Raw genomic sequence first — 25,189 nt, 5'->3', positions numbered from 1 at the left:
AAATGTTACACCAGTTCTTCAGACCTTAAATTGGCTTCCAGTGTGTTACAGGATTCTATATTTCACTGCTTGTACATAAACCATTAAATGGCCTAGCACCAACATATGCTGCTGACCTGCTTGTACAGTATGAGACGACCAGACCTCTTAGACCATCGGGAACTCATTTGTTTGCTGTTCCAAGAATGAGAACAAAGATTGGTGAGGCTTCTCAGGTACTGTGAGCCACTTCTGTGGAGCAAATTACCTGAGGATCTAAGGTGTGACCCAACTCTGGCTGCCTTCCAGAGCAGGCTTCTAATGGTGTGTTTATCGCCTATATTCGCTTATTTATATATTCACCTTCCTTATTCCTCATGTTTACATGTGGCTTACTGCATGCAAGCCACATGTAAACATGTGCTTACATTTTCTTTTACATTGTCTTTTATTTCAATGGTTTTAAAATCGTTTTCTTTTAAAATAAATGTAAAGCATTTTGGAGTTGTGACTTGCAACTGTTATGTAAATAAATTTTCCATTTGCCTTTTAGTAATTTCCTATTTTTCCACACAAGGGTGAAATAAAATGCAGAAGGTAATCGACCAGTCAGAAATGTTCAGCATTGCAGACCACACCCCCCAGAGCTCCTGAACCTTTGGAAAGTACTACCCCCTGACCAGGGACTTTTTTAGGGGTCAATCAATTACCCCGGAACTAAATTTAGACCCTGGTTCCCATAGTTCCTCTAAAGGTTCCTGGTTCCTGGGGAAAGTTCCTGTGGTTGAAACGCAGCTATAGTCTCAAATATCTCATTAAGACTGCATTGTATTCTGGTCTGTTGAGACTAGTGCCTGTGGAAAAGTTTGTTATTTTTCTAACTGTTTAATGGATTTCTAGAGATATCCACTGATAGTTTGGTTCCTCAAAAATGACTTAAACCTCCGCTGGATCTGTGCTTAAAATATCTTAAAATGATGTATATTATCTGCATTTAGCTGGCTAGAGAATGTAACTAGAAGAAATACACACCGTGACATGACAAAAGAAATGCAGAGGTGCAGCCTAGAATGCCAGTAGCTGTTTTTGTCTGGCTTTGTGTTTTGATCCGTGACCATTTCCTACGCACACCTCTTGAGTTTTTTTGTCTGACCACCTTAAGCAAAATGGGAAAATCTACTGGTGACATAACACTTAAGCCACCGTGGAAGCCAGGGGAAATCACGTCACCACCTCCTAAACTCAGAGGACAGATGGAGGCAACAACTGGAGCAACTAGGAGCAGCAGAGAACTGTGGACATGGATCTCAACCAATCTGTACGACTCAGTTTTCTGGTCCTGAAACTCACAGAAAGGTGTTTTGAATGGCCCAAACCTCTAACTCACTCTAACTTACTCTGTTTTAGAAAACCCATGTACTGTACAAGCAGCGCAGTTAGAACAGACCTGTGCTGAGCACAACTTAATAATTCAACAACGGTACAGCAACGATGTAGCTGGTCCATTGTTAACTTCATATCCTGAGGTAATCATAACATCTGAACGTTAGCGCTGGATGTCTGGATCACATCATGTTGAGCACATGAACAGATAACGCACACACTGAGCTGAGAAAAGATTTGACCCATCAATGTAATACACTGTTCTACACCACTTTGACCAAACTGCTTTCAGTCACTTTTGAAATATTTAGATTGCATAACAAGACTTCTCAAAACTCTGTGATAACAATATTTTATGCCTGTGTCTTATGTGTGTGGGTGTGTATCTGTACTGGGAGTCTCTCTGCTCTCACAGTCGCTGTCCTCAAAGCACTTTGGATCAGCTGTGTTGTCCAAACTGTGCTGTCAATAAAAACCTTTAAAAGCAGCATAAACAGTGACACCATCGTGAGTGGACACTACAGTGCCAAAAGCTACATGGTCAATTGTCTTTGTCAAACACTGGGATGAAGTTTGAAATATGAGGCTTTTGGAAAATACAGCACTGTTCTCACTTTCTCCGAGCCCCGGGACGAAGCTTTGTAATGGAAAATAGTTCAATCAAAACAACGATGTGTCTCTCCAGATGTAGAAGTAGAACTACAAAACACAACTGGTCTTGATTAGTGACAGTGTGACTGGTGTTAATGCTGGCTAGCCCAACTTAAAAACCTCACTGTCTGAGGCTGAATTTATGGACTACTAGAGTTTTTCCACATTATCATGTAATTGGGTTTTTAGAGAGTGCAGTTCACTAATGGGCAAAAAGCAGCTTCATGGAAGGTGGAGACACAGCCTCCTGTAGTCTACAGCACCAACACTGCATTACATGTAGAGGTACAGTATGTATACTTCAAATCTGTGGACATTTTTATGCATCAGTGACTTAAAGCTCTAAGCGGATTCTCTGTGTCATCCTCACCTTTCTTGATCTTACGATGGAAGTTGATGGCATCCACAGAGGCGGTGACAATGTTGGTGCTGCAGTGCCGAGCTGCCACAATGCCAGCGACCTCATCCATCAGCTTCATGGTCACACCTGTCAGACACACAGTTTGACTTTATTAAGATACATAGTATAACTAAAGAGGAAGATTTATAGATGTTTTCTTACTATGCCTTGTTCGGAATACTTTTTGATTTCACTAAGGTTGACAGCGGTCTTAAGGTTAATCTAGTCATTTAGTTGGAGGGATTCTCGCTGATGTTTGACACTATTTCACAGAGATGAGATCGTTTGAAGTAAAAGCTAATGGGTTTCTTGATCCAATTACTATCCAGTATGAGAAATGTGGTCTATGTCTTTAAACTATGTCTAATGCATATGGATGTTGAATGAATTCTTGACACTGCAGACTGCCATATTTCATCAGTATCAAAGTCTTAAGCCTGTTACTCTCTAAGGTGATTTTAAAAAGGGGAGCTAATGTCTTGAATGGAACTGTATAATCTATATATTAGGCCTTGCTGCAAAGGGTTCAGGTTATTCTAAGAATTCCTCTATTAAACCAAATGTTGGTGAAGATAGGGAGGGAGCAAACCTAAATTATGAACCTGAATGTATGGGAATGAGGAATGTCAGATGTTACACTGAACCTCTCAGGTTTTAGAGAAGAGTTGGCATAAATAGGGAACTGGCTGCAATAGGCAGTGGAGATTGTGCCAGTTTAACTTTAGCACTGAAGTCAAAGACACTGGTCTACAACAAGACTGCTCCAACTCAACCCATGCTGCACCAGTATAAAAATTCAATATCCAGAAAATAGCTTTGTGAATGTTGGAAACATTAGGCCATGTTACTCCCCCATCTGCCTTTCATCCCTCCAGGATATTTACTGTATTGCCGAGACAGTGGTTTCAATTTTCAAAAAGCAAATATTTACCAAAATAAGGTGACCTGGCACTAACTTTAACCAAGTAGTAGCCTATTGGTTTCCCACACTTAACAAATCCTTAACCACAGGCGCAGCAGATCACAAAACGCTCATACAGGTTCATATGTTGTTGGGACAATCAGGTGGCTTGTTTTGGAAAGCCCTAAAAAACGTAATTATTTATGCTCGTAAAACACAGTTAACTCACAGAGTTAGATGCTTATATTTACTACTTGTGCCAATTTTTATTTCCCCCTAATTTGGATAAAACGCTAGTAAGTATTTTTGAACATGAGCATGTACTGTAAATGGACAACAGAGAATTGTATTGTAGTCAGGGACACATCATATAAGGGGGATCTCTGATCAACAGTCAAATTGAAGCTGAGAACTGGTGCCTCAACAGAGCACATAACCTTCATCTGAATGAGATCTGCTGTTTGTGTGTGTAAGTGTTAGTTGCCGCATCTAATTAGAAGCTTTGGTTGTGACCGTGTGCTCTAGATCTTATGGTTGTTTGATCATTTATACTCCACATGAAAACTCACCATTTGGGGCAAATTAATCTCTGTGAGACATGAAACTGCAAACATTTAAGAGCAACTTTTCAAGCCTGCAGTTGGTGAGTATTTGATACTAAAAAGATAGATGTTGGGTTAAGTGTCATTTTTAATATGAGAGAGCACATCCATCAAGGAATCCATCATCAAAAACGTACAAAGCACTTCCCCGCACTAAAAGTTTGCAAATGATTCAAAGTGCGAGAAAACACTTCAAAGTTAGAGATTACAATAAAGCTTGAAAGCCATTAGTTCCCTAATGGAGCAGCGCTCACAAAGTGGACACAGAGGGATTCACAAATCTACTCCTGCATTTGCCAGACTGTGACACACGTACGGCCTTGGCAGCTTGTGTCATGTGTGAAGGAAACAGTTGTTTGTGGGTTTCTCACAGAAAGTGGGACATCTTGTATGGAGTGGGTGGGTTGTAGATGAGAGGATTGAGGAAGAGTGGTGGCATCTGTTTCTCATCTTGGAGAAAATGCGTGTGCATGTGTAATGTGCATGTGCTTGTGAATGCATGCACATTTAAAGATATTCAGACCCTTCACTACGCTCTCCAGTTGCCCCAATTGTTCCCTCTGAACCACTTTTTGTATCTCCTGCCATCATCTCTAATCATGACAGCCAAGAGTGTGGAAGTACAAAAAGAATGTGCTGCTTGCTCACAATTGCAGCCTGCCTTGTAAAAGTTGGGCCCGCTGAGTTGATTAAAAATTAAACATGCTATTACTTTGACATCTTCCTATCCCATAAGGTGATCGCTTCACTTTCATCCTACACCTTGGACAGAATGCACTTACATTTCCAACTGGATATTTCAAAATAGGGGATGGGTTGATGCTAGAGAAACTGAATCAAGCTCTGACTTTGATATGTGATTATGTGTGTTAAACTCAGATCAAGCAGTGCAAAAGTCACAGATCTTTATCCATCATATTTAAACACACAATGTTGTGTGGGATAATGGGAGTTGTTTTCACCACCACTGTCTTTGCAGTCAGCTTCTCCCAGTTAGGATTCCTTCAGTGTAAGTTGTTCAGGAGATTTGTATCGGAAACCAAATTGTCAGCTGAGGTCTCCTCTTCTCCAAAATAAAAGAACAAGGTGATTAAAAATGGTAAAAACACTGAATATAGCAGTTTCACCGGGCGGGGCTGGGAAAGTAAATTTTAACTGCCTCTAGCAGACAACCACAACACTGACGCAAGTTACCTTGATTAAAATTTAGGACTTGTCTAGGTTTGAAAATAGCTGGAGACATTTGGGATAATGGAAGTACACAATTCAACAAAATATATAACATAGGTCTAGTCATTTTAGACATTTTAATGCAGGAAAATTACATATTATACCTTTAAACCCTGATCGATAAACGATGTCTATTAAAAAACGCTCTCTGACTAAGGCTGATGATGTGGCCACAGTTCAGAAAGGTGATAACAGCATGTTAGGCTTTAAGTGCAAGTCGGATAGGAAATATCTCACTCTCTTCCTTAAGCTTGTTATGAGTCGTTTCCAAAACCCATCTTGTTTTTTTCCCCCCATCTCCACTTTGTTGTGAAAATTGATGAGATCTCACTGAAGATTGGAAATTTCCCCTGGGCACAAGGCACAGCAGGCTGCTGCTGTTCAAAGCCTGGAGCGGTTGTGTCTGGGCATGTAACATTTAATGGAGATCATGACCCGACGAGATGATGAAATTGAACACTGTATTACACTAAACTGAATCTAAACATTTCAGTTAAATTTAAAGACACCCTAGCTGAGTTTGTTACAGTGGCCCGCATCTGAAATTTCCTCACAGCTAACTGCTGATATTTAAAACTTGTCCATGAACTATGTTGACTTGAGAAACACCGAAAGTGAGTTAATATGATATGTTGAGCTTTTAAAATTTGGGATGGGGGCTAATAGGTCTATAACAGGCCCATTCAACCGGTGGCCCGCAGGCCAACTTCGGCCCATCGATCAAGTCCGACTGGCCCTTCGATCAAATTTTTAATTACAAATCATTTTTTGCTTCAATAAATCCTCTAAATCACAGAGAGACTCTAATAATGCAGCAGCCTTCTTGGTAAACAGTTACAACAGTCCGAGGCAGTGACCACAGCCTGTTGTCAAAATATTCCAAACTTTCAACCATAGTTCGGGTTGTATGTAGGGATGGTTAATGACATCATTATTAAACAGCCGTTGTATCGTGAAGGTCCGATGTCTCTCTCTGTCTCTCTCTTTGAGCTTGTGTGTGTGAGGGGCGGGGGGCAGCCCTGTCTCACACTGGAGCACAGTGCAACACACACACACACAAACACACACACACAAAGACACACACAGAGAACTAAACAGTACCTCCAGAACGTTGCGATGTTGCAATCGCAATAATTAACGCAAATTCAAGCGATCCCTGCGAATTCTGCGCGACCTTGCATTTTTGTCCAACTTTTCCACAAATTTGACCAATCATCATAGTTTTCCGTGAGTTGAACCAATCATACCAGTCCGTCCGCAAAACCTTGATGTACGTCACCAAACTCACTTCCTTGTTTCTGGTTTCGAAGCATGTTCTGAAGCTGCAGATGTGTGAAATGAACGTCTCACATTTACCAACAGGAAAAATCTCTTGCCATTCATCAAAGGCTTACTGAACCTAAATCCTCTTACCTCTTCCAGTCTGCTCAAAATTCAACAGGTTGCAATTTGTGCTCTAATACTGCCATCTAGTGGACACTTAGACAAACACACCACAATAAATAAATATGTCAATTATGAAATTGAAGTTACATTTCTCTCAATAAGTAGTAGCCTATAAAAAATTCTGATATTAATAATGTCAATATTATTTAAGCCATTAAGACGTACAAAATTAACGTGTTAACGCACTTTTTATATCGTCTTTAGATGTGATTGATGTGTTAAGACAGCATTTTCATCTTAAGAAGTGCAAATTTGACCTCCTGACATGTCAAAATACTTGTTTTGGACCAATCCGTGTGCCATGGGAATATAATGTTCATTTTCCTTAAAATTAAATCAAATCATCTCATCAATTTAGTGTCGACTCCAACTGCCTAACATGAACCGGTGAGCCAAGTTTGTCAAATGGAAACGCTAACTGACTTGTGGCTCTGGTAAGGTAGCACGATGCTAACAGGCAGTCATCTGTGATCATTTGTTTTGAAACTAAAGCAACCTGCGATGTGATGCTGTGCTGGAATGAAGCTTCTTCTCCCCTGAGCTTAGAATATTCTTTCTTTTTGTGCTATATTTTTGTTGATCAAATGGACATAAAAGGGCAATTAACCTGTTTGCCTAAGCTTTTGCTTTTCTGTTATTTCTGCCAGACATTGCAGCGTATTGCAAACATGTTAATATCATATTCTTATAGAAGCAGTTTGTGTTGTATAAAAAGAGATGCATAGTTAAATCTGTAAGTTGAGTTCAAATTTATTTTGTTTATTACCTTTAAGTCGTTGTCATCAGAAAATAAACATGTTTGTGAATATTATGTGGCCTGATTACGAGGATTAAAATGCTTGTTTGGACCCTGCTGTCTCTGACTTGTTGTTAAGGGACTTCTTGTGATATAATGATGTAAAAACAGCGACAGTCCTTGTTAACTACCCATATATTTCTAAGAAACAAGGCACACTACACTTTACAGGCAGTGGTGAGGTGATTATGGGTTAACCACGGTGACATTTCCAGCAGTCGCCACATCTACCACAACTGTTGCCGTGGCTACCACTCCTCCTGGCTCATTGAAAGCTAAGACTGTGGAAGTTACAAATACATTAGGTTTATTTCACTGAAAGTACTTGGCTGTGTGGAGGAAACTGCTGCTGTGTTTATATTAAGCCACAACAATGTTGACATGCTGCCGGTTAATATATGAGCCTTGGTATCACCTGCTAACAGCCTCTTCACAATGCAATAAGGGATATTAATGCTATCGATATTAATGGCAGCTGATACAGAAACGCCCCTGCTGTCTTAGTGTGTATGTGATCTATACTACTTACTACAACAATTCCCATATAGTGACCGACCAACCCTCTTTATTCTGCTTCATCTTTACTCCATAATCAACCAATAATTCCCAGTGATTATACTACTACAACATTATTCTGACTTTGACTGTTATTTCTTGGCAATTTCTTTACATTACCACACAATTACTAGATGATTAACAGCCTACTTGTTTCTTGGTAAATTCTTCACATTACTACACAATTACTAAGTAATTACTAGCCTACATAATTAACGGCCTGTAAGTTAAAGGGTTACCAAAACGGCTTCTTTTTTTTTCAATAATGTGAAACTGTTTGATTTCAGTCTGCAAAGATAATCTATTGAACCCATTAGGTTCCTAACAGTTAGTCTTATTTGCTATAAAGGAATACAACAATTATTACTACTGAAATCTGAAAGTGCATTAAAAAAAAAGATCTAACTGCAAAACAATATATTTTGTTTACCCTTTTCACAGAAACGTGTTTTTTTGTCTTTCTCTCATTGCAGTGATACAAAGCAGCAGCTTTGGTAGTGGTAGTCATCAGCTGATAAACTAATGACATTGATCCTTGAAACAAACTGACCCTGCATTTCTGAGGTTTCATCTAATTTGATCTTCTATTTGTGAATATTAACTGGTAAGAATTAGATTATGTTTTTATTATATTTCTCTGTAATGGTATGAAGGCTCTCAGAATGAAATGGTCTTTGGACGGTCATCCAGGGTAAATAAAGGAATCATAAGGGATGGAGAGAAAACCCTGCTCAGCATGCTATGGTATAAAACGAATGCTAATGTGTTAAATGGCTAGACTGGAGCAGTCAAGAATATCATTTTATGACATGACATGAACTCTGTAACTTTGTAAGAAACAAATAAATAAAACCGCACTGAGGACCATGAATTTCTGAGGGCTTCTGAGACTGAGTGGACCAGTGAGAGTGGGCTCCCATGGTCTTGTTCTCTAGCTCCCCAGTGTTAGCAGCTCTCCAGATGCCTTGAGAAAACAATGTGTGGGGGGATAATTATGCTCACTCTGTTCACTTTATACACACCATTTCCAATGGCCTAAGAGTAGCTGTGAGTAGTTAAAAGCTGCACGTTTGGATGTTAAAAATACTGTTGTTTTGGTAGAGTTAGTTCTGATGGCAGAGCTGAGAGGCAATTATGCACAATAACTGATGAAGGTCTTCATTATCTAAATTGCTGAGATTTTAGTTGCTTAAAAAGCTTTAGCAATTCCCCGAAATGGTTCAATAGCATTAGCATCATCAACAGCAAAGCAAACAATAGATATAGACGCATACATCTCTTTGCTTTGGACAAGCATATTAAAATTTCATTGAGCTGTTTCGGAGAAACAAGGGGTAAATACAGATGTGGTGCATTGTGGTCTGAATTTTAGATTAGTGTACAGACCACCCTATAACTCAGACCTTGGTTCAAGTCCTCAATCATGACAAGACCTTTTCAACTGTAAGTGCAATGTCCACCATTGAAAACCTTATTCTAATCATCCCCTAATTTTACTTTTTGTTGCCTGAACTTAAACTCAGTGATTCTTTTAGCTTTTTATCCTCTCTTAGCACAGTGTTTTAATTGTAATAGTACTACTGTGTGGTTCAGATTAGAACCAGGCTCATGCAACACAGCCAACAATTTATCTGGTGCACTAGAGAAACCGGTGACTAAAATGCCAAGACAAATCAAGTGGAGGACTGCACTGTCCTTGAGTACCAAAGATGCTTGTCTTTATTCATCACTACCATCAGCGGATCTGTTAATGCAACTCCTGCAAAATCCCCTCTCCTTGTACAGTCGATGTAAAAGGTTGAAGTGAGGCTCAATCTGAGACTGCAAATGAGGACAAGCGAGGCCAAGACAGCCCTGGGCCTGGCGTTACACATTCACAGGGTGACATGGCACACTATGACTCTCCCTTTGCTGTAGGGTGGGAACACGAAAGGCAGAGTGTGGGGGTGGGGTGGGGTGCAATGGGGTGGTGGTGGTGGTGGTAGGGTGGGGAGCGGGGGATTGTGTGTGTGAAGAGGAAAGACAGCTCACTGCAAATGGGGAAAAAAGGGCAATTAGTAACAAAGTCCCTAGTGCAGCCCAGTTTGCCATGGGGCAGAATACCTCTGTGATTAGATTCCTTGTGATGATTTCCCTAAATCTCCACGCACAATGCCGTCCGCTAACAAGCACGAGAACAATGAAGTCTTTTGGGCAGCTCTTGTTGCCCTCAACTGTCTACTGACTTCCAGCCCGTTTAATTAGAAACAGCTTTCAGTAGAAAACAGTGTGACGCCAAGAGATCAAAGCATCTGTGACCTGTGCCTTTCTCACATATTCTCTTATCACTTCCTACACTTACTCCTTCTCTTTGTCTCTTTCTTCCCTCTCTTCCCTGTCCTTGCACTCTGCCTACCTTTATCCACCACTGACGATTCAACCATCTCTTTCTGTCCTTCTCATCCCCTCCCCAATGGGTTCTTTAATCATGGACAGTATCAAACGGCTCAAACTGCCTCCTAATGAGCTGTTACTATAGAAACAGCTCCTGTTAACGTTACTACCATGCAGCAACCCACCCACATCCTCTTACAAAGTCCCATAAGCTGCATATTTTTTGTATATTTCATAATTCCAGCTGTGGTGAGCTTTACTAAACTTTACTAAAGCGCCTTAACAGATTTATGTGAGGCTCTAAGTTTTGCAAATTGCGAGTGAGTGCTGGGAAATCACTGAGATATACGATTCCTGGGATGGAAATTCTGTCAGATAAAGGGTTTTCAGATAAAACTCACCTGTGCGTGATGGTAAATGTCATCGGCTCCCACAGATTAATTTTCTTGATGTACAACTTGGCCTTCAGTTTGTAATTTCTGCTCTGTTTTTAACGGAGTAAATATCCATTTCACCACTGAAACTTCTTCTCTACTTTGGTTAATATCAGCATCTGATCTGATATAACTAGCATGGACACATTTTTTATTGGGTTTGAGGAGTTATCCTCATCTCTATTCAAAATCATATTTTTTGTCCCTCTGTATTTTTACAGTTTCAGTTTGATTTACTCACATTGTCTCTAAAATGTGCTCTGACTTCATAATAATATTGACACATTAATCTGTGGCATCTTTAATTATTACTCCACATTCACAGCAACAAACTTTTGAGTTTTTTCAGGCCCAGGACTTCACCCCTAAAGCTACATCAAGCAAACACTGTTCAAGGCTGAAAAACTGCTGCCGCCTCCCTCTCCTACAAGAGTAATTTGACACCAGGCTGAAAAGCAGTGCTTCACTGTCTTCTTTGGTCGAGCATCACTGATGGATGTGGCCGGATTATAGTGCTGATGCAGTATTTTTCATTGCATGCCACACATTGATAGACAACTGACAGCTTGTTGGAATCGCTTAAAGTATGTGTCCATTTCATTCCCTTCGCCTTACACACACACACACACACCCGCCCAAAGAGAGAGAGAGAGAGAGAGAAAGAGAGTCAAACACAGGCCTTATTATACCATTTTATGGGTTGTTGTTGTGTTGAATCAATTTGATTCGGGGAGTTATAGTTGGTGCCTTTTCTCCCTGTATTGATTCTATGTCAGCATCTAGCACACGTAAACAAACTGTGTTCAGTTAATGGCTGGTTTGAACATGGTGAGGCTGCTCTGCTACTTTTTTGGTTCAGTTCATTTAAGTAATAACCATAAGTTTCCTCGCTGATTTCACTTGCATACAACCAGTGCTTGACCAGTGCACTGGCACACAGTACCGGCACTTCTTTATGTTACTCTTTAGTGTACCGTTACTTTTTCTTGCATACCGGCACGTCTCACTAGTTTTGACCCCAGTGTTTGTTTTTGTAAAAAACTTGTCATGAGATCTGACACTAAACTCAACAAACGTATGTCGCGGTGTCCCGCACACAGCACCATCTGATCGGTTATACGTCACTAATAATAGCCTGTCACACTGAAGGCTGTTGTGTAGACAGACAGTCACAGACTGGAGCAGCCCTGGTTTACGAGCAGAGCTGTGTGTCGGAAAGTAAGACAGCAGACATCCCTGAAGATGTAATAAACATCACAATCCTCTGCACTGAAGCCACAACAACACTACACTCTGATGAACAAGTTCATCCGTTGATCTAAGACACACTGGGAGAGAGAGAAGCTAGCGTTAACTGCTAAGCTAAAGTAACCAGCGTCTGAATAGCATGTTAACATCAGCTGAACCAGTGAACATTGCTAAAAGGAGCAGAGAGCTCTGAGCGCTGGAGTAGAACTAGTTTAAGTTTAAATGTACAGCAGGTAATTAGACACTGTGATGAAGAAAACAACAACATTAACTGTGTTCAGACAGAGCAGCAATAAACTTGACCAGTAACAGAAACTCCAGAGACTGGGGATGAGATGTGAACAGTCAGTAACTACTGTTACTTAAAGGACAGTTTACTCAGAGCCATTTCTTGCTATATGAGGACTATGCAGATGCATAGGGCCCCCAGCCACTAGGGGGCCCCCAACCTGCAAATTCAGCCTCATTATATTTAGGGAGAATTACATTTACCTGTCTTTATTTGTAGCCAGCCAAGCCTCTCCATGTGTTTTGTGAAGCACTTACATGCTGAAAATTTTAATGTAGGATATAAACAAACCTAAGCTGCAATGACAGGGAAGCTGTGGCTTGTGTTTGTGGGGTAATCAAGTCAAAATCATCGTTAGGCTGATATGCAATGTGTGTTGCTGCTGACAGGTATGATGGGAGGACTGACAGCTGCACGTCATGTCAGTGAGGAGAATAATGGCAGCGTCAGTAATGGTACCATGGCATTGAAAAGGACATATCCCTCTGGTGCAGGAAAAAAGGAGAAAACTGAAGAAGAACAAAACTCAGGAAAAAGGTAAGGCGTTTGTTAATGATGTAGATTCACTTGTGGGGTGGAGGGGGTGGCTATAACGTTAGCCAATTTTTGAGCAAGTTTGCTACTTTTCCCCTGCCGGCTAGCTCAGCAAGGCTAGTCTCAACTAAATTGATAAGTTGGCTAGCTAGTTGCTATAAACCCAGCTTTATACAGTGTGTGCTTTTACGAAAGGGCTAAAATAAAATTGATATTTGAGAGGAGAGAACTTTTATGTTGAGTTATGTTTCATGTTTAAGAACTTTGTTCTAAAAATTTAAAATAAACATTTTTTGCATTTATTGACATAGAGGACATTCAGTTGTCAGTTTATTTGGAACATGTAGCTAAAACTGATGTAGTGTAATACAACAGTCCTGCAGTGAATCCTCCTTCATGAAGGTTATAATGTTTGTATTAAAACTGTTGGTCATTGTGGAGGATGTAGTGTTTGGAGCTGTATTGCGTTATACAGGGGTGTTTCTGTTATTTAGCCTACATTCATTATAAGGTATAATGGGGTGGACAAAATAATAGCTTCTCCTTCTAGCGAGTTGATTATTCCATTTCAGTGGATCGTTTAGAGGTTTTCCTATGGAACACCTGAGTGTTACATTAAAGGGTAATGACACTTAGTCTTCACAAATAAAGTCATAGATTCTACTTTTTTGTGTGTTTGTTTTCTTCATCCATTTGACATGATAATAATGTAAACAAGAATGTTTATGATAATGTTAATAGTAACAATATGATTGTGATAATTCATATGATGCAACCCATGCATTTTAATTTGTTTCTGTTTTGCAATTTGGCGATATCTGAGCTGTCTGGCTCTTTGTTTGGCTGTGTGAAAAATTAATGAAATATTGCTGAAAAAAAAAGTTCTTCATATTTCAGTCTGCCAGGGTAGGTGTCTCGAGGCCTCAGCAGTGCACTGATTCAGTATTTTATGTCTGAATCAATGTTGGTTTTGAAAGACAGAAGGCTGCCAAAGCAGAGGAAGCAATACAGACACACACACACACACACACACACACACACACATATGCACACACACACTCCTCACAAAGGTCAATCACACAAGCTCTAGTGGACATATCCCTGTCTCCCTGAATTCCTCTGTCTCAGGCAGTGACATGTTACTGTATACTCACTGAGCACAGATCTGAGCAGAGGACAGATAATATATAGAGTCACAGTGATGGATGTGTTCCTGTGCTAAGGCAAGCAGGCTCAGCTCAGCTCTGTGTCACACACACACACACACACACACACACACACACACACACACACACACACGTTTTTTGTACAAAAAAAAGAGAAAGTACATTATTCTTCAAATTTAGTGGACTAACCTACTTATATACCTAAATACCTATATTAGTGTATTTTTTGTAGAGTGACATCTTTATTATATGTTGTTGTTTCATCTGACGATGGAGAAAATAACGTACACAAAGGAAGATCTCTTGGCTTTAAAGTTTACCAGATATGGAGTTAAACATCCCATACTGGCTGAGCTGAAGAAGACGTACCATGGATGCAGAGCTGGGGCTAAGCTAAATGCTAGGAGATGGAGATATAAGTCTTTTCTACCATCGATCCTTATGGGAAATATCAACTTCCTGGCTTACAAGTGTGATGAACTGGAGGCACTTGTGAAGAACCAGCGAGCATATCATGAGTGTAGTCTACAGTAGTGTAGAAAACACTCCCGACCATTGTGTGGATTTACCCAGCTTCACTGCAGAGCGAGCAGACAGAGCAAGTGGGGAGAATAAAGGTGGAAGACTGGTTCTGCTTGTGAACAATAGACGGTGCAACCCTGGTCACATCACAGGGAAGGAGAGGATCTGCTGTTGGCATATTGAACTGTTGGCAGTTGGTCTTAGACCATACTATGTATCGAGGTAGTTCTCTCACATTGTCGCCATTGTTGTTTACATTCAACCACGAGCAGAGCCTGCAGTCACGTGAGACATCATCCACAAGACTGTTGCGAGAGCACAGACCCAGCACCCTGATGCATTCATTTCAATATTGGGGGATTTTAACCATGTCACTCTCACCTCTCACGTGACTGGCTTCACTCAGTATGTTGACTGTCCCACAAGGGAAAAGAAGACACTTGATCTGTTGTATGCAAATGTCAAGGAGGCCTACACTGCTTCAGCTCTGCCACCACTTGGCAGATCAGATCATAATCTGGTTTTTGTTTTATAACAGCAAGGACCCTGACCTTGGTAGAATGGTTGATTATACCACGGACTACATTAACTTCTGCATCGACACTGTAATACCAGCAAAGACTGTACACCACTAACATCAAGACCCTCCTCAAGCAGAAAGAGGAGGCCTTCAGGGATGGAGACAGGGAGAAGCTCAGGTGTGAGCAACATGAGCTGAAGAGGAGATTAAAGCAGCAGAAGGAGGACTACAAAAAGAAAGTAGAGAGGAAGCTTCAGCACAACAACACCAGAGAGGTGTGGAAGGGGATGAGGACCATCACTGGCTGTAAAGAGAAGAACAGCCAGGCAACATCAGGTGATGTGGACAAAGCCAATGAGTTCAACCTGTTCTCCAACAGGTGTGACACAGCCTCACCTGGTCTCTCTCCCACTGCTTCAGCTGCAGCTTCTCCTACGGCATCTCCTCCACAACCTGACATTGCAGCTGCAACTCCCTCCACACTGGGGTCAAGTCTCCTGTCCTTTACAGCGGAGGAGGTGAGGGTGGAGTTCAAGAGGCTACGTCCTGGAAAGGCATCAGGCCTGGATGGTGTGTGTCCGAGGCTGTTAAATGATGGTGCAGTCCAGCTGGCTGAGCCTCTCCAGAGGAGCTTTAACTTAAGCCTTCAAACAGGGAGGGTACCGGTCCTGTGGAAAACATCATGTCTTGTTCCGGGACCTAAAGTAGGACGACCGGCTGAGATAAATGACTACAGACCCTCACCCCTCACATCACACATCATGAAGACCCTGGTTCGCTTACAAAGAACATATTGGAGTGGATGATTCCGTCCTTTACATGCTCCACCAGGCCCATTCTTACTTGGATGAGCCAGGTGGTTACATGAGGATTATGTTCTTTGATTTCTCAAGTGTATTTAACACCATCCAACCCCCCATTCTTAAAGACAAGCTGGAAGGGATGGGGGTGGATCCCTGCTTCACGTCCTGGATTGTGGAATACCTGACAAGACGACCACAGTACGTCAGGCTGGGTAACTGTGTCTCAGGGACAGTGATGAGCAGCACTGGGGCTCCACAGGGGACTGTTCTGGCTCCATTCCTGTTCACCCTGTATACAGCCGACTTTAAATACAACTCTGAGACCTGCCACATCCAGAAATACTCGAATGACACAGCTATTGTGGCGCGTATCAGGAACGGGCAGGAAGAGGAGTACAGGGATCTGATGATGGCCTTGAGTGAATGGACAAGAACTGCCTCCTTCTGAACACCTCCAAGACCAAGGAGATGGTCGTGGACTTTCGGAGGTCTAGGCCCACCCTTCAGCCAGTCAACACTCGAGGGAAAGACATTGAGGAGGTGCACACTTATAAATACCTAGGTGTGCACCTGGACAGTAAACTGGACTGGTCCCTGAACACAGATGCCATCTACCTGAAGGGGCAGAGCCGGCTCTTTTTCCTCAGGAAGCTCAGATCATTTGACATCTGCAGTGAAATGCTGCACATGTTTTATCAGTCAGTGGTGGACAGTGTACTTTTTTATGCTGCATTCTGATGGGGCAGCAGCATGTCAGACATGAACACAAAGAGACTGGTAAAAAAGGCTGGGTCTGTGCTTGGCAGGAGTCTGGATTCACTCAGGACTGTTGTGGAAGGACGCATGCAATGTAAGATGGAGGCCATCTTGGACAATACCAACCATCCTCTCCACAACATTCTGGCAGGACAGAGAAGCAACTACAGCTGCAGCAAACGTCTCATCTCACTGCGCTGCAGAACAGAGAGGTTCAGGAGATCCTTTGTTCCCACCACAGTCAGGCTATACAACACCTCAGCCAAAGAAAGTGGACTAATCTAATTATTATTGTTTATTATTTACTATAACTGTTATTATTGTCATTACTAATGAGGTACTGGATAGTGGATAAATTAAGTATATATCTATCTAATCGGACTGCAGTGGTGTCCACCTGAGGCAAGTTTCCATGGAAACAGCAGTTAGAAATGAAGGATGGAGGGAAGTGAACCGGAAGAGAGACAATGAGATAATGAGGAGAGGTGGGTTTACGGTAAAGAAGCAGCAACAAGGAAAAGGAAAGAAAGAATGAGAAGGAAAAGGAAGAATGTTGAGTTAATGGGCTTCGTGGTGGGCTGGAGTCCAAGTTTCTGATCCTCTGATCTTTTCTCACATTTAGAAAGTTTTTCAGGCATGTTGAAGACATTCATTATATTCCCAGGTATTGACCACTTGAGGAGCAACTGTACAGTTACAGGCCCGGACAACATCTGTCTTTGTAAACATTTTGGGTATTTATCAGGAACATTTCCGACGCAACGTGCAGCCTGTTCACCTTTACTAGTGCCAAGCAGCACATGCATGTTTTATTGATTGATAATTCTTGACTCCACTAATGTGATCTAATCTCCACAAACATCAAAACTACAGTTCAAATCACAAAAATATATATCGTCTCACTTTTTTACTTGATCATTGGTGGATTACATTTGATGACAGCAACTTGTGACTCTTGAAATGTTCTGTTACTCTGGATCATCACAGAAGTCAACATTTTTCCCAGGGATTATTTCCTCGGTAGAAGGTTCCAATGAAATTATATGAACATATATATAAATATCAGAGGCAGACAACTTTAGCAGCAAAACTTTGGCAAACAATATCAGAACTATGTTTTATTGTAATGAATAGGATGTGAAAATCTTTTGATGCCAAAGAACTGAATAATATTATTGCATAAGCATCAACAACATAATTGTCAAATCTCTGGCTGGATACATGTGGTGTCTCATGTTAGTTCTGCTATTACCATCTGCTGTCAGTCAGTAAAAAAGTATTTTACAGAGAAACCAATAAAGATTCTTTTGTGTGTTAACAAAATTTACATGCGTGTGTTTTCAGATGTTCATGTTTGTGTGCATGTGCTTTATATCTCCGTAGGCTCATGCTAAGTAGGCCACTTCCAAACCACAAAGGGGGAAACATACAGCATGTAAATAACCTTTCATTGTCATGGAGAAGTCAGTTTGCTTTTCTCCAACAAGAGTAGAGAGAGAAGACAGAGGTTGAGCGAGACAGAGTAAGGCACAGTAGGAGAGAGAGAGAGAGCAAGAGCCCTGGCTGCCTGACCTGACTCGGTTATGTAAATAAAATAAGTGTAGTGAAAGCAGCAGCGGCGAACAACAGGGAACATTGCCTAATGAGCAATGGCATGTACAGAGAGAGAGCGGTGTGTGTGTGTGTGTGTGTGTGTGTGTGTGTGTGTGTGTGTGTGTGTGTGTGTATTCTAAATGACCTGCATGCTTGTTCCACATTTGATTTTTAATTGGACAGATTTCTCAGTGAGCTCTTCAAATTAAAAAGGCAACCATGACACGTGCAACACTTATCTGTCCCACCCTGCTCCCTCCTTCTTCCATCCTGCCATCCTGCCCTGGCTCCTTTTCGTTCCCTCTCTTTCTCAGTCAACATCTCCCTTATGTTTTTCTTCCTCACTATCTGGTGTCTCTCTGATGGCCTCTTTACATAGCTGACCTCAATAGAAATGGCAGTATGAGTTAGGAACATTCTGCCAGAAACAATATACCTCGACTGATAAAGAGCATCTGTTCTGTGCTGATAAAATGTTGGATTTGTTACAGATGCAGCCAGAATAGTTTCTAGTGATGGTTTGCTTTTTAATGCTGTTTGGGAAATCAGATAATGAAGTTTTTGGTTATGGGTGGTTAAACCATTAAATCTGCATATGCACTTATTTGATTAATTGTTTATCTTGCTTTTAATCTTAGTTTGCTCTCTGTTTTTTTGTTTGTTTTTTGTTTGTTTTTTGTTTTTTTGGAATCTGGCTCAGACCCATCTGAGAAAAGGGCCAAAGGAGAAACAACAAAAGCACAACGGGAAGCATCTTGCTTACAAAAAGATTCTGATGTGTATACAGTTGTTGTGAATGTATGCAGAAGAAATACTGATACTACCAAAGAGCCCACAAATGCTTTTTTTGAGATATAGGTAATTGAATAGGCCCAAAAAGAAATTTTGACGAGGTAAAAAACCGAGTGATAGAGGGACAATTTAAGCCTCTGGGTCGACTATTGTAAGCGAAGCCCAGAACTGGAAACGGCATCAGCACCATAAAATTCCTGTTATAAGGGCCCTGTATTTTCCATTTGTTGTTCTAGTTGTCTATTTCCTGCTGCGTCCTTGTCATTCTGTTCTTCACCATTACAGCCATGATCACTACAGCACAGAATACTGTCAATGCAAGTAACACAGAACTTCATTACAACACAAAGCCTACACACTCACCATCAGAACCTACAAACACATCTTCATTGTTACCTTCCTCATCCATTCACTTAGGTACTAAAAGCATGAAATTCTTTCTCAAGGATGCTTCACTTTGGAGTGTTTTTTCCTCTGTGCCTCTGCTGTGCCGCCACAGGACACGCTGTACCAACGTAAAGTCCAGAGTTTACTGCCAAAGGCTATAAAATTTGGAGGAACCTTGTCGGTGAGTCATAAAAAAAAAGTGAAATAAACGGAACAATGTAGTACTGAAAACACATGTGGATGTGCACTGAATACATGTGATGTGGAAATGTTTAATTGCTAATTACTCTTCTCATTCTGTCTTTTCTTGCCCCATCTTCTAAGTACCTATCTCTACTTCTTCTATAAATCTCTCTCCCTCACTGCGCCCCTCCTCCCAAATATCTGTCTTTTAACCCCTCTGTATATGTTCTCTGCTGTAGGTGTCAGTGTTCAACCCTCTCCTTTTCCATACCGTCTGGCCCGTCCCTGCCGTGAAGAATAGTCTGCTGGTGTTTATGTGCTCTTTGTTTCACATGTGTGCCAATGAAAAAGAAATGTGACAGATACTGGGGACTAAGTGGCAGAGGGTGACTTGGAAACACTGAGTGCTGAAACAGCTTGTCAGCAGTTGTTAGCACTGGATCAATCACACAGTGCGGTTGTACATTTGACTTTGAGTGCAAGCAGATATAAAATTGTACTTTGTATTAATTTCAATACGATAGAAGTTCACTGCTCCATACTTCAGTGAAGTGAGTGTATTGGATACATTATTTGTTTCCTTGCGTTTCTCCCTTTGACTTACACATATTGTATGCATGTGTAACATTTACATCTTCAGGAGATTAAAGCAGGAACCGCCAGTGAGCTGCGTCAGGAACACACATGCACAGTAAATACTTTATGTAGCTTTTCTAAGAGACCTATACTTCACAGCACGCTTGCAGCAATGCTACTTCCTTGTCAAGAAAAATACTGTTCTTCAGCTCTTGGTTTTACCCACCAACATCTGAGAAAGAAATCTTCAGCTGCTGTAAATTCTCAGTGGGTTCGGCACTACGAGTGACCCCTCACATTTCATTCATTTCATTCATTGCTAATATCAAAAGATTTGCCTAATGGACCTTTAAAGACTTCTCAATTTCCTCAGCAGTGTGTTATGGACGGAGTCCGGAGCTGACTCTGTGACTTTCTGGCATTAAGACAGAAAGTTAACCGTCTACCTAATGACCAAATCCACCTCCAATCTGGAAATGAAAAAGATATAGTTGGACTCACCTCCATGAACATAGCTGTGTAGTGTGCAGTCAGAAGGACCAACCAGATGGATCAGACTGGACTGGCTGAAACCAACAGTGTGCTGTTCTGCAATGCAAACACACACACACACACACACACACACACGCACACAAACAAAAGAGAGATTTGTGAAAAAAGGAATTTTTGCATAGAAAAACTTGCTAGTGTGTATTTTGCCAAAGCAAGCCACCACAGACACAAACTGCAAGCTTCCACGCATTCTGCACATCCACAGTCACTGTAATGGACTGACATGCAACCTGTTGAACAAGTTAGCATACCTTTTGCTGGGTCGTCTGCAGTTGAGCCAATATGACAAAATTAGAGAATTAGTGTAGCAATTTCATTATCACAATGGTTCAATACATTTACAGAGCAAATAACCACCTTTGATCAACTGACTGTTACTGAATACAGTAGTTTCTTGAATGTCCAATATACTGTTTGTTGAAGCTGCACAAGTGCAACGTTTAGTGGAAGACACAAGTTAACAACAGTGCACCATAGTATATTAAATACTGAAAGCATGAGGAGTCTTTGCTTATTCCACTGGCAGTTGTCATTATTAATACCTCAGTATTTTGCAATATATTAAAAAAAAAAAAAAAAAAAAAACAGTGTAAAAGGAGGAAAATTGAATTCATCTGAATGTGCAAATAAACGGTGAGTTCAGACATTAACATCAAATTTGCACATTTTCTAAACTTTATTATCACAACACTGAGATGGAAAAGGTACCACAATGGAAATACATGTATAGTGATACAGAACTACTGGTGTCCTGTAGTATATGGGCCTAAATGTTCTCCTGCTACTACAACCACTACACCTTCTTAAATTCCTGCACTTTGGTAGTACAACAGTATATGCAGGTTAAACCATAATTACACTTCAGATGACAATGTTAGCATCAATTATGGCAGATATAAGACTTAATTTCAGCTTGTATCTGCAATATTTTCCAATCCATGTCGGAGCGAGAACATCATCCCCAGCTTCAGATTACTGTTGTATGTTTAAATTTGATTTGGGGCCTATAGGGTCGGATATTACCTGGGTTGGGTGGAGGTGGCACAGCCTCTTCAATCCTTGCTTTGGTCTCCAGTCTCTCCATCTTCTGCGCCTCGTAGCGCTTCCTGCCCTCCTCCCCTTGCTCTGCACTGGCATACTACAAGCAGGACATATACAGTATAAACATATTCACATACAGTATACATGGCTATATATAAAGTATATAGACAGATTTTATCACATTGACTTTCAAGACAAACAAGATGAGTAAAATGGGCTTTTCAGCTTGTTAAATGTCAGTATTTTTATCTCGTTTATCCCTCTCCTTGACTTGTGATCATGTTGTTGCTTATACATATGAAGGGAAGAGAGTCCGATAAAGAGAGTGACGCTGACAAGTGAAATGCCAAACTTCGGTCTATTGGGTCAGAATGGATATTTACCTTGATAGGCGGCACCTCCATAATCTTGTCGACATTCTGCAGAGAGCAGGGGACGTACCACAGCGCTGCCTTGTTGGCCAGCCTCTTGGCACCTGCGGTCACAGAGAAAAAGGTTGAATTCTTGTGCCGAGGAAAATGTCAGAGAGGAATTTTACAGCTTTCTTCTACCAAATAAACGGTAGAAGAGTTTTGTGACTGTAAACCAACCGAGTTTTCACAACAATGGAGCAAACCATTTCGAAATAGCTGTTGTCAAAACAGACACTTTCATTAACACCCCAATAAAAGCCAATCCAATTTTTACAAATCCATTGGTGCTGCCCAAAGATTAGTCTTTCTTTTGCAAACAAAGGAGCAAAAACAAATGAGGACAATATTCAAAGACAATCATTCATGTCTATTCAGAACACAAGCTCGCATTCACCAAACACGTTCACTCGGTTTGCACAAGGTTTAGCATAATCCCTAAATCCTGCATTCTTATATTGTGAATATAAAACGGATGGTATACAGTAGCTACTCACTCATTAAATTCTCTGGGCAAACATTTATGTTGTGACATTCATAGTTTTCTTTTGGCAGTCAACTCATTATCATTAGAGGAGTTTAAAGATTTAAGGTTAAAAGTTTTCATGAGCATTTTTTTTTCTCAAGATGCACATGAAACTACAAGAAAAATCTTTCATTCAGACCTGCAAAAAATCAGCCAGAATATACAGGTAAACATGGGGGTTAATAATGTTGATAAAAGCTACGCATCAGTGATTGTTTTGTTTTTCTCACATTTGTTTGTTTTTTTTTTTCTCAAACCTGATTTGGACTGAACTATATAAATCCTGGAATTCTTACAGATCAGGTGTAAACTAATCCTTGGGGCAAGGTGACCAGCTAGTGATAACAAACTAACCCAGTTCAACAAACAATGCTGATTTTAGGAGTATTTGGTTTTTGGTTTAGTTTTGTTCCATTTTTAAATAATGGACAATTATTTTAACAGTTTAGATATTAGGTATTTAAAGTGAGAATATTAATGGATATTACATGCTATTATTTGTCTTAGGGGTCAATATCTTGCAAAATTAAAAAATAAATAAATGCTGTCAATCCAACATGTTATCCATTAGATTCTCTTGTCTTCTGAATCCCCACATAAAAGCATTTTCATCATCAGTGAATGACGTACACCGCCTCTGCAAATAGACACATCTGATCTTTCTGTACAGTATAGAAGATGAAACATTTTGGTGGTTCGGAGCTGCAGCGTCGTCTCTGCCTTCCTATAGAAAGTTAAGAATCAGAAGATGAAACTCGAAGAAATCACATCTCATAGCAATCAGGCAGTGAGGTTGTCATAGTGATATCTGCTCTATTCTGCCTACACTTTTTCACTTAATTCCCTAACAGAGAGAGAGGGCTATTTTGAGGTTGTGTTATTATGGCACACAAGGGAGGCACACAGATTAAAGACAGCAAAGGGCCAGCAGGTTGAAATGAAATCACCAATCTTCAAGTGTTAAAGGCTTTTACTTTATTCATCAGATTGCTGCACCATCTGATGAACTTAGTGGGTTGGTTAGTCTCATTATCATGGATGATAAATAGAGTGATTTCTTTGATGTTTTGAAATTGGAGTTCTATTTTTTAAATGTGACACAAATACGTTTTCTTTAATTGTTGCTCTTCCCATATTTTTACAATACATACTTGGCTCAATTACATAGAAACTTAAAGCTGCATACAATAAATATGCATTGCTGCAACATGGACATAAAAATAGGATGCCTCATAAATAAAAAAACATCTTCATGAAAATGGAGAATTGTGATCGACAGTACTTGGAAGAAGGAAATGTGAAGTTGAGAGAAGAGAGTGGGAGAAGCAGCTTATGGCAGGCTGCTCTTGGGGAATAACATTTGCATTTTACACCCGAGTTAAAACCATGCAGACACCCGGGTGGCGTTGCCATGCCAACCGCACTTCTCTCCTCCTCCTCTCGCTGGCTCCCGCCCTTGCCAGCAACCAGGAAGTTGCCAACAGGAGAAAGGGAGGCATATTTACATATCCTTGACTCTACCAAGACTGAGAGACTCCAGTCTATTATTAGCTCCTGCTGGACCTTTTACATGAACTGTGTTTAGGATGGAGGGCAGGAAAGGAGGAGGGACAGAGGGACAAAGTGTAGAGAGTGAAGCACTGGAATGAACCAGCCAGTTAAGAACCATTCCCTGTCTGACTGATAACCTTTTTGACCAGAACGTAACCAGGGAACTGGCTTTGAATTTGAAATCCCTCTGCATCAATTGAAGACAATGTCAGTGTTTGACTTTGTCATTGCCTGCACCCTCATTACCTTCACAGTACTCACACTTTGCAGTATCATGGACATTGTTAAGGGGAAACAAACTTGAAGCAGACTACAGTCACAATATGCACCTTAAAAACTGTCAAATGTATTAGATTTATGAATTAGTGAATAGGAAGAATTGGCTACATCAACCCTGAACACAAGCTCCACAAATCTGTTCGTTAAAATGTCCACACTCTGGCACAATGCTGAACAAACTGACTAACAGCACAGTGACTTTGTGCATGGTTTTTCAAGTTTATCTGGTGGCAGCTTTAGAACGAGGAGCTTCATGAATGTGAAAGCGCACACTGGCAGCTATGATGACAGTTGAGATTAATGGCACCTGGCAGTGGCAGGTACTTAAAAAAAAACAAAAAAAAAAAAAGAAAGAAAAAAGATGGCGTAATGGTGGAACATGACCGTGTAACGGACATGCAGAAGTGCACTGAGTGCATGAACATGCGAGAAGAAAACATGAGGAAGGATATTACACAGTGGACAGTCCAACTAACATCACTTGACTAATTTTACAGGAGTATAATGTCAGCAAACAGAAAGCACTTAGCGCAGCAGGAATAAAACATAGGCTACTGATGTAAGCACAGCAACAATCACTTTTATCTGACTGTAAATGTCTCTACCCCAAAACTTTCAACGTTCAGCAGATTACATTACAAAACTCCTGTGCATCAGGTTTTACTAACTACAACACGAACAGCACCAGCGGCCGCACAGGCTTTTTTAAAC

The 25,189-nt window shown here is 40.7% G+C and overlaps 1 protein-coding gene across 4 annotated transcripts in view; it reads right to left on the bottom strand.

Annotated features, from left to right (window-relative positions):
* The window catches only part of acot7 (acyl-CoA thioesterase 7), a 54,983-nt gene that overhangs the window by 14,909 nt on the left and 14,885 nt on the right, over nt 1–25,189 (bottom strand). For 2 of the 4 annotated variants that reach the window (XM_022741773.1, XM_022741770.1), the window contains exons 4-8: nt 22,096–22,187; nt 21,695–21,809; nt 20,923–20,937; nt 20,621–20,707; nt 2,384–2,500 (exon numbers count right to left, since the gene is read on the bottom strand). In XM_022741773.1, the coding sequence (XP_022597494.1) occupies nt 2,384–2,500; nt 20,621–20,707; nt 20,923–20,937; nt 21,695–21,809; nt 22,096–22,187 (426 nt within the window). The remainder of the gene's footprint in view (nt 1–2,383; nt 2,501–20,620; nt 20,708–20,922; nt 20,938–21,694; nt 21,810–22,095; nt 22,188–25,189) is intronic. The other 2 variants (XM_022741774.1, XM_022741771.1) reach the window with 1 other exon arrangement.

The sequence above is a fragment of the Seriola dumerili genome, unplaced genomic scaffold (genome assembly GCF_002260705.1).
Source record: "Seriola dumerili isolate Sdu_G_001 unplaced genomic scaffold, Sdu_1.0 BDQW01000056.1, whole genome shotgun sequence".
Lineage (NCBI taxonomy): Eukaryota > Metazoa > Chordata > Actinopteri > Carangiformes > Carangidae > Seriola > Seriola dumerili.
Note: the sequence above shows the minus strand (reverse complement) of the source record. Positions and strands in the feature narration are given on the sequence as shown.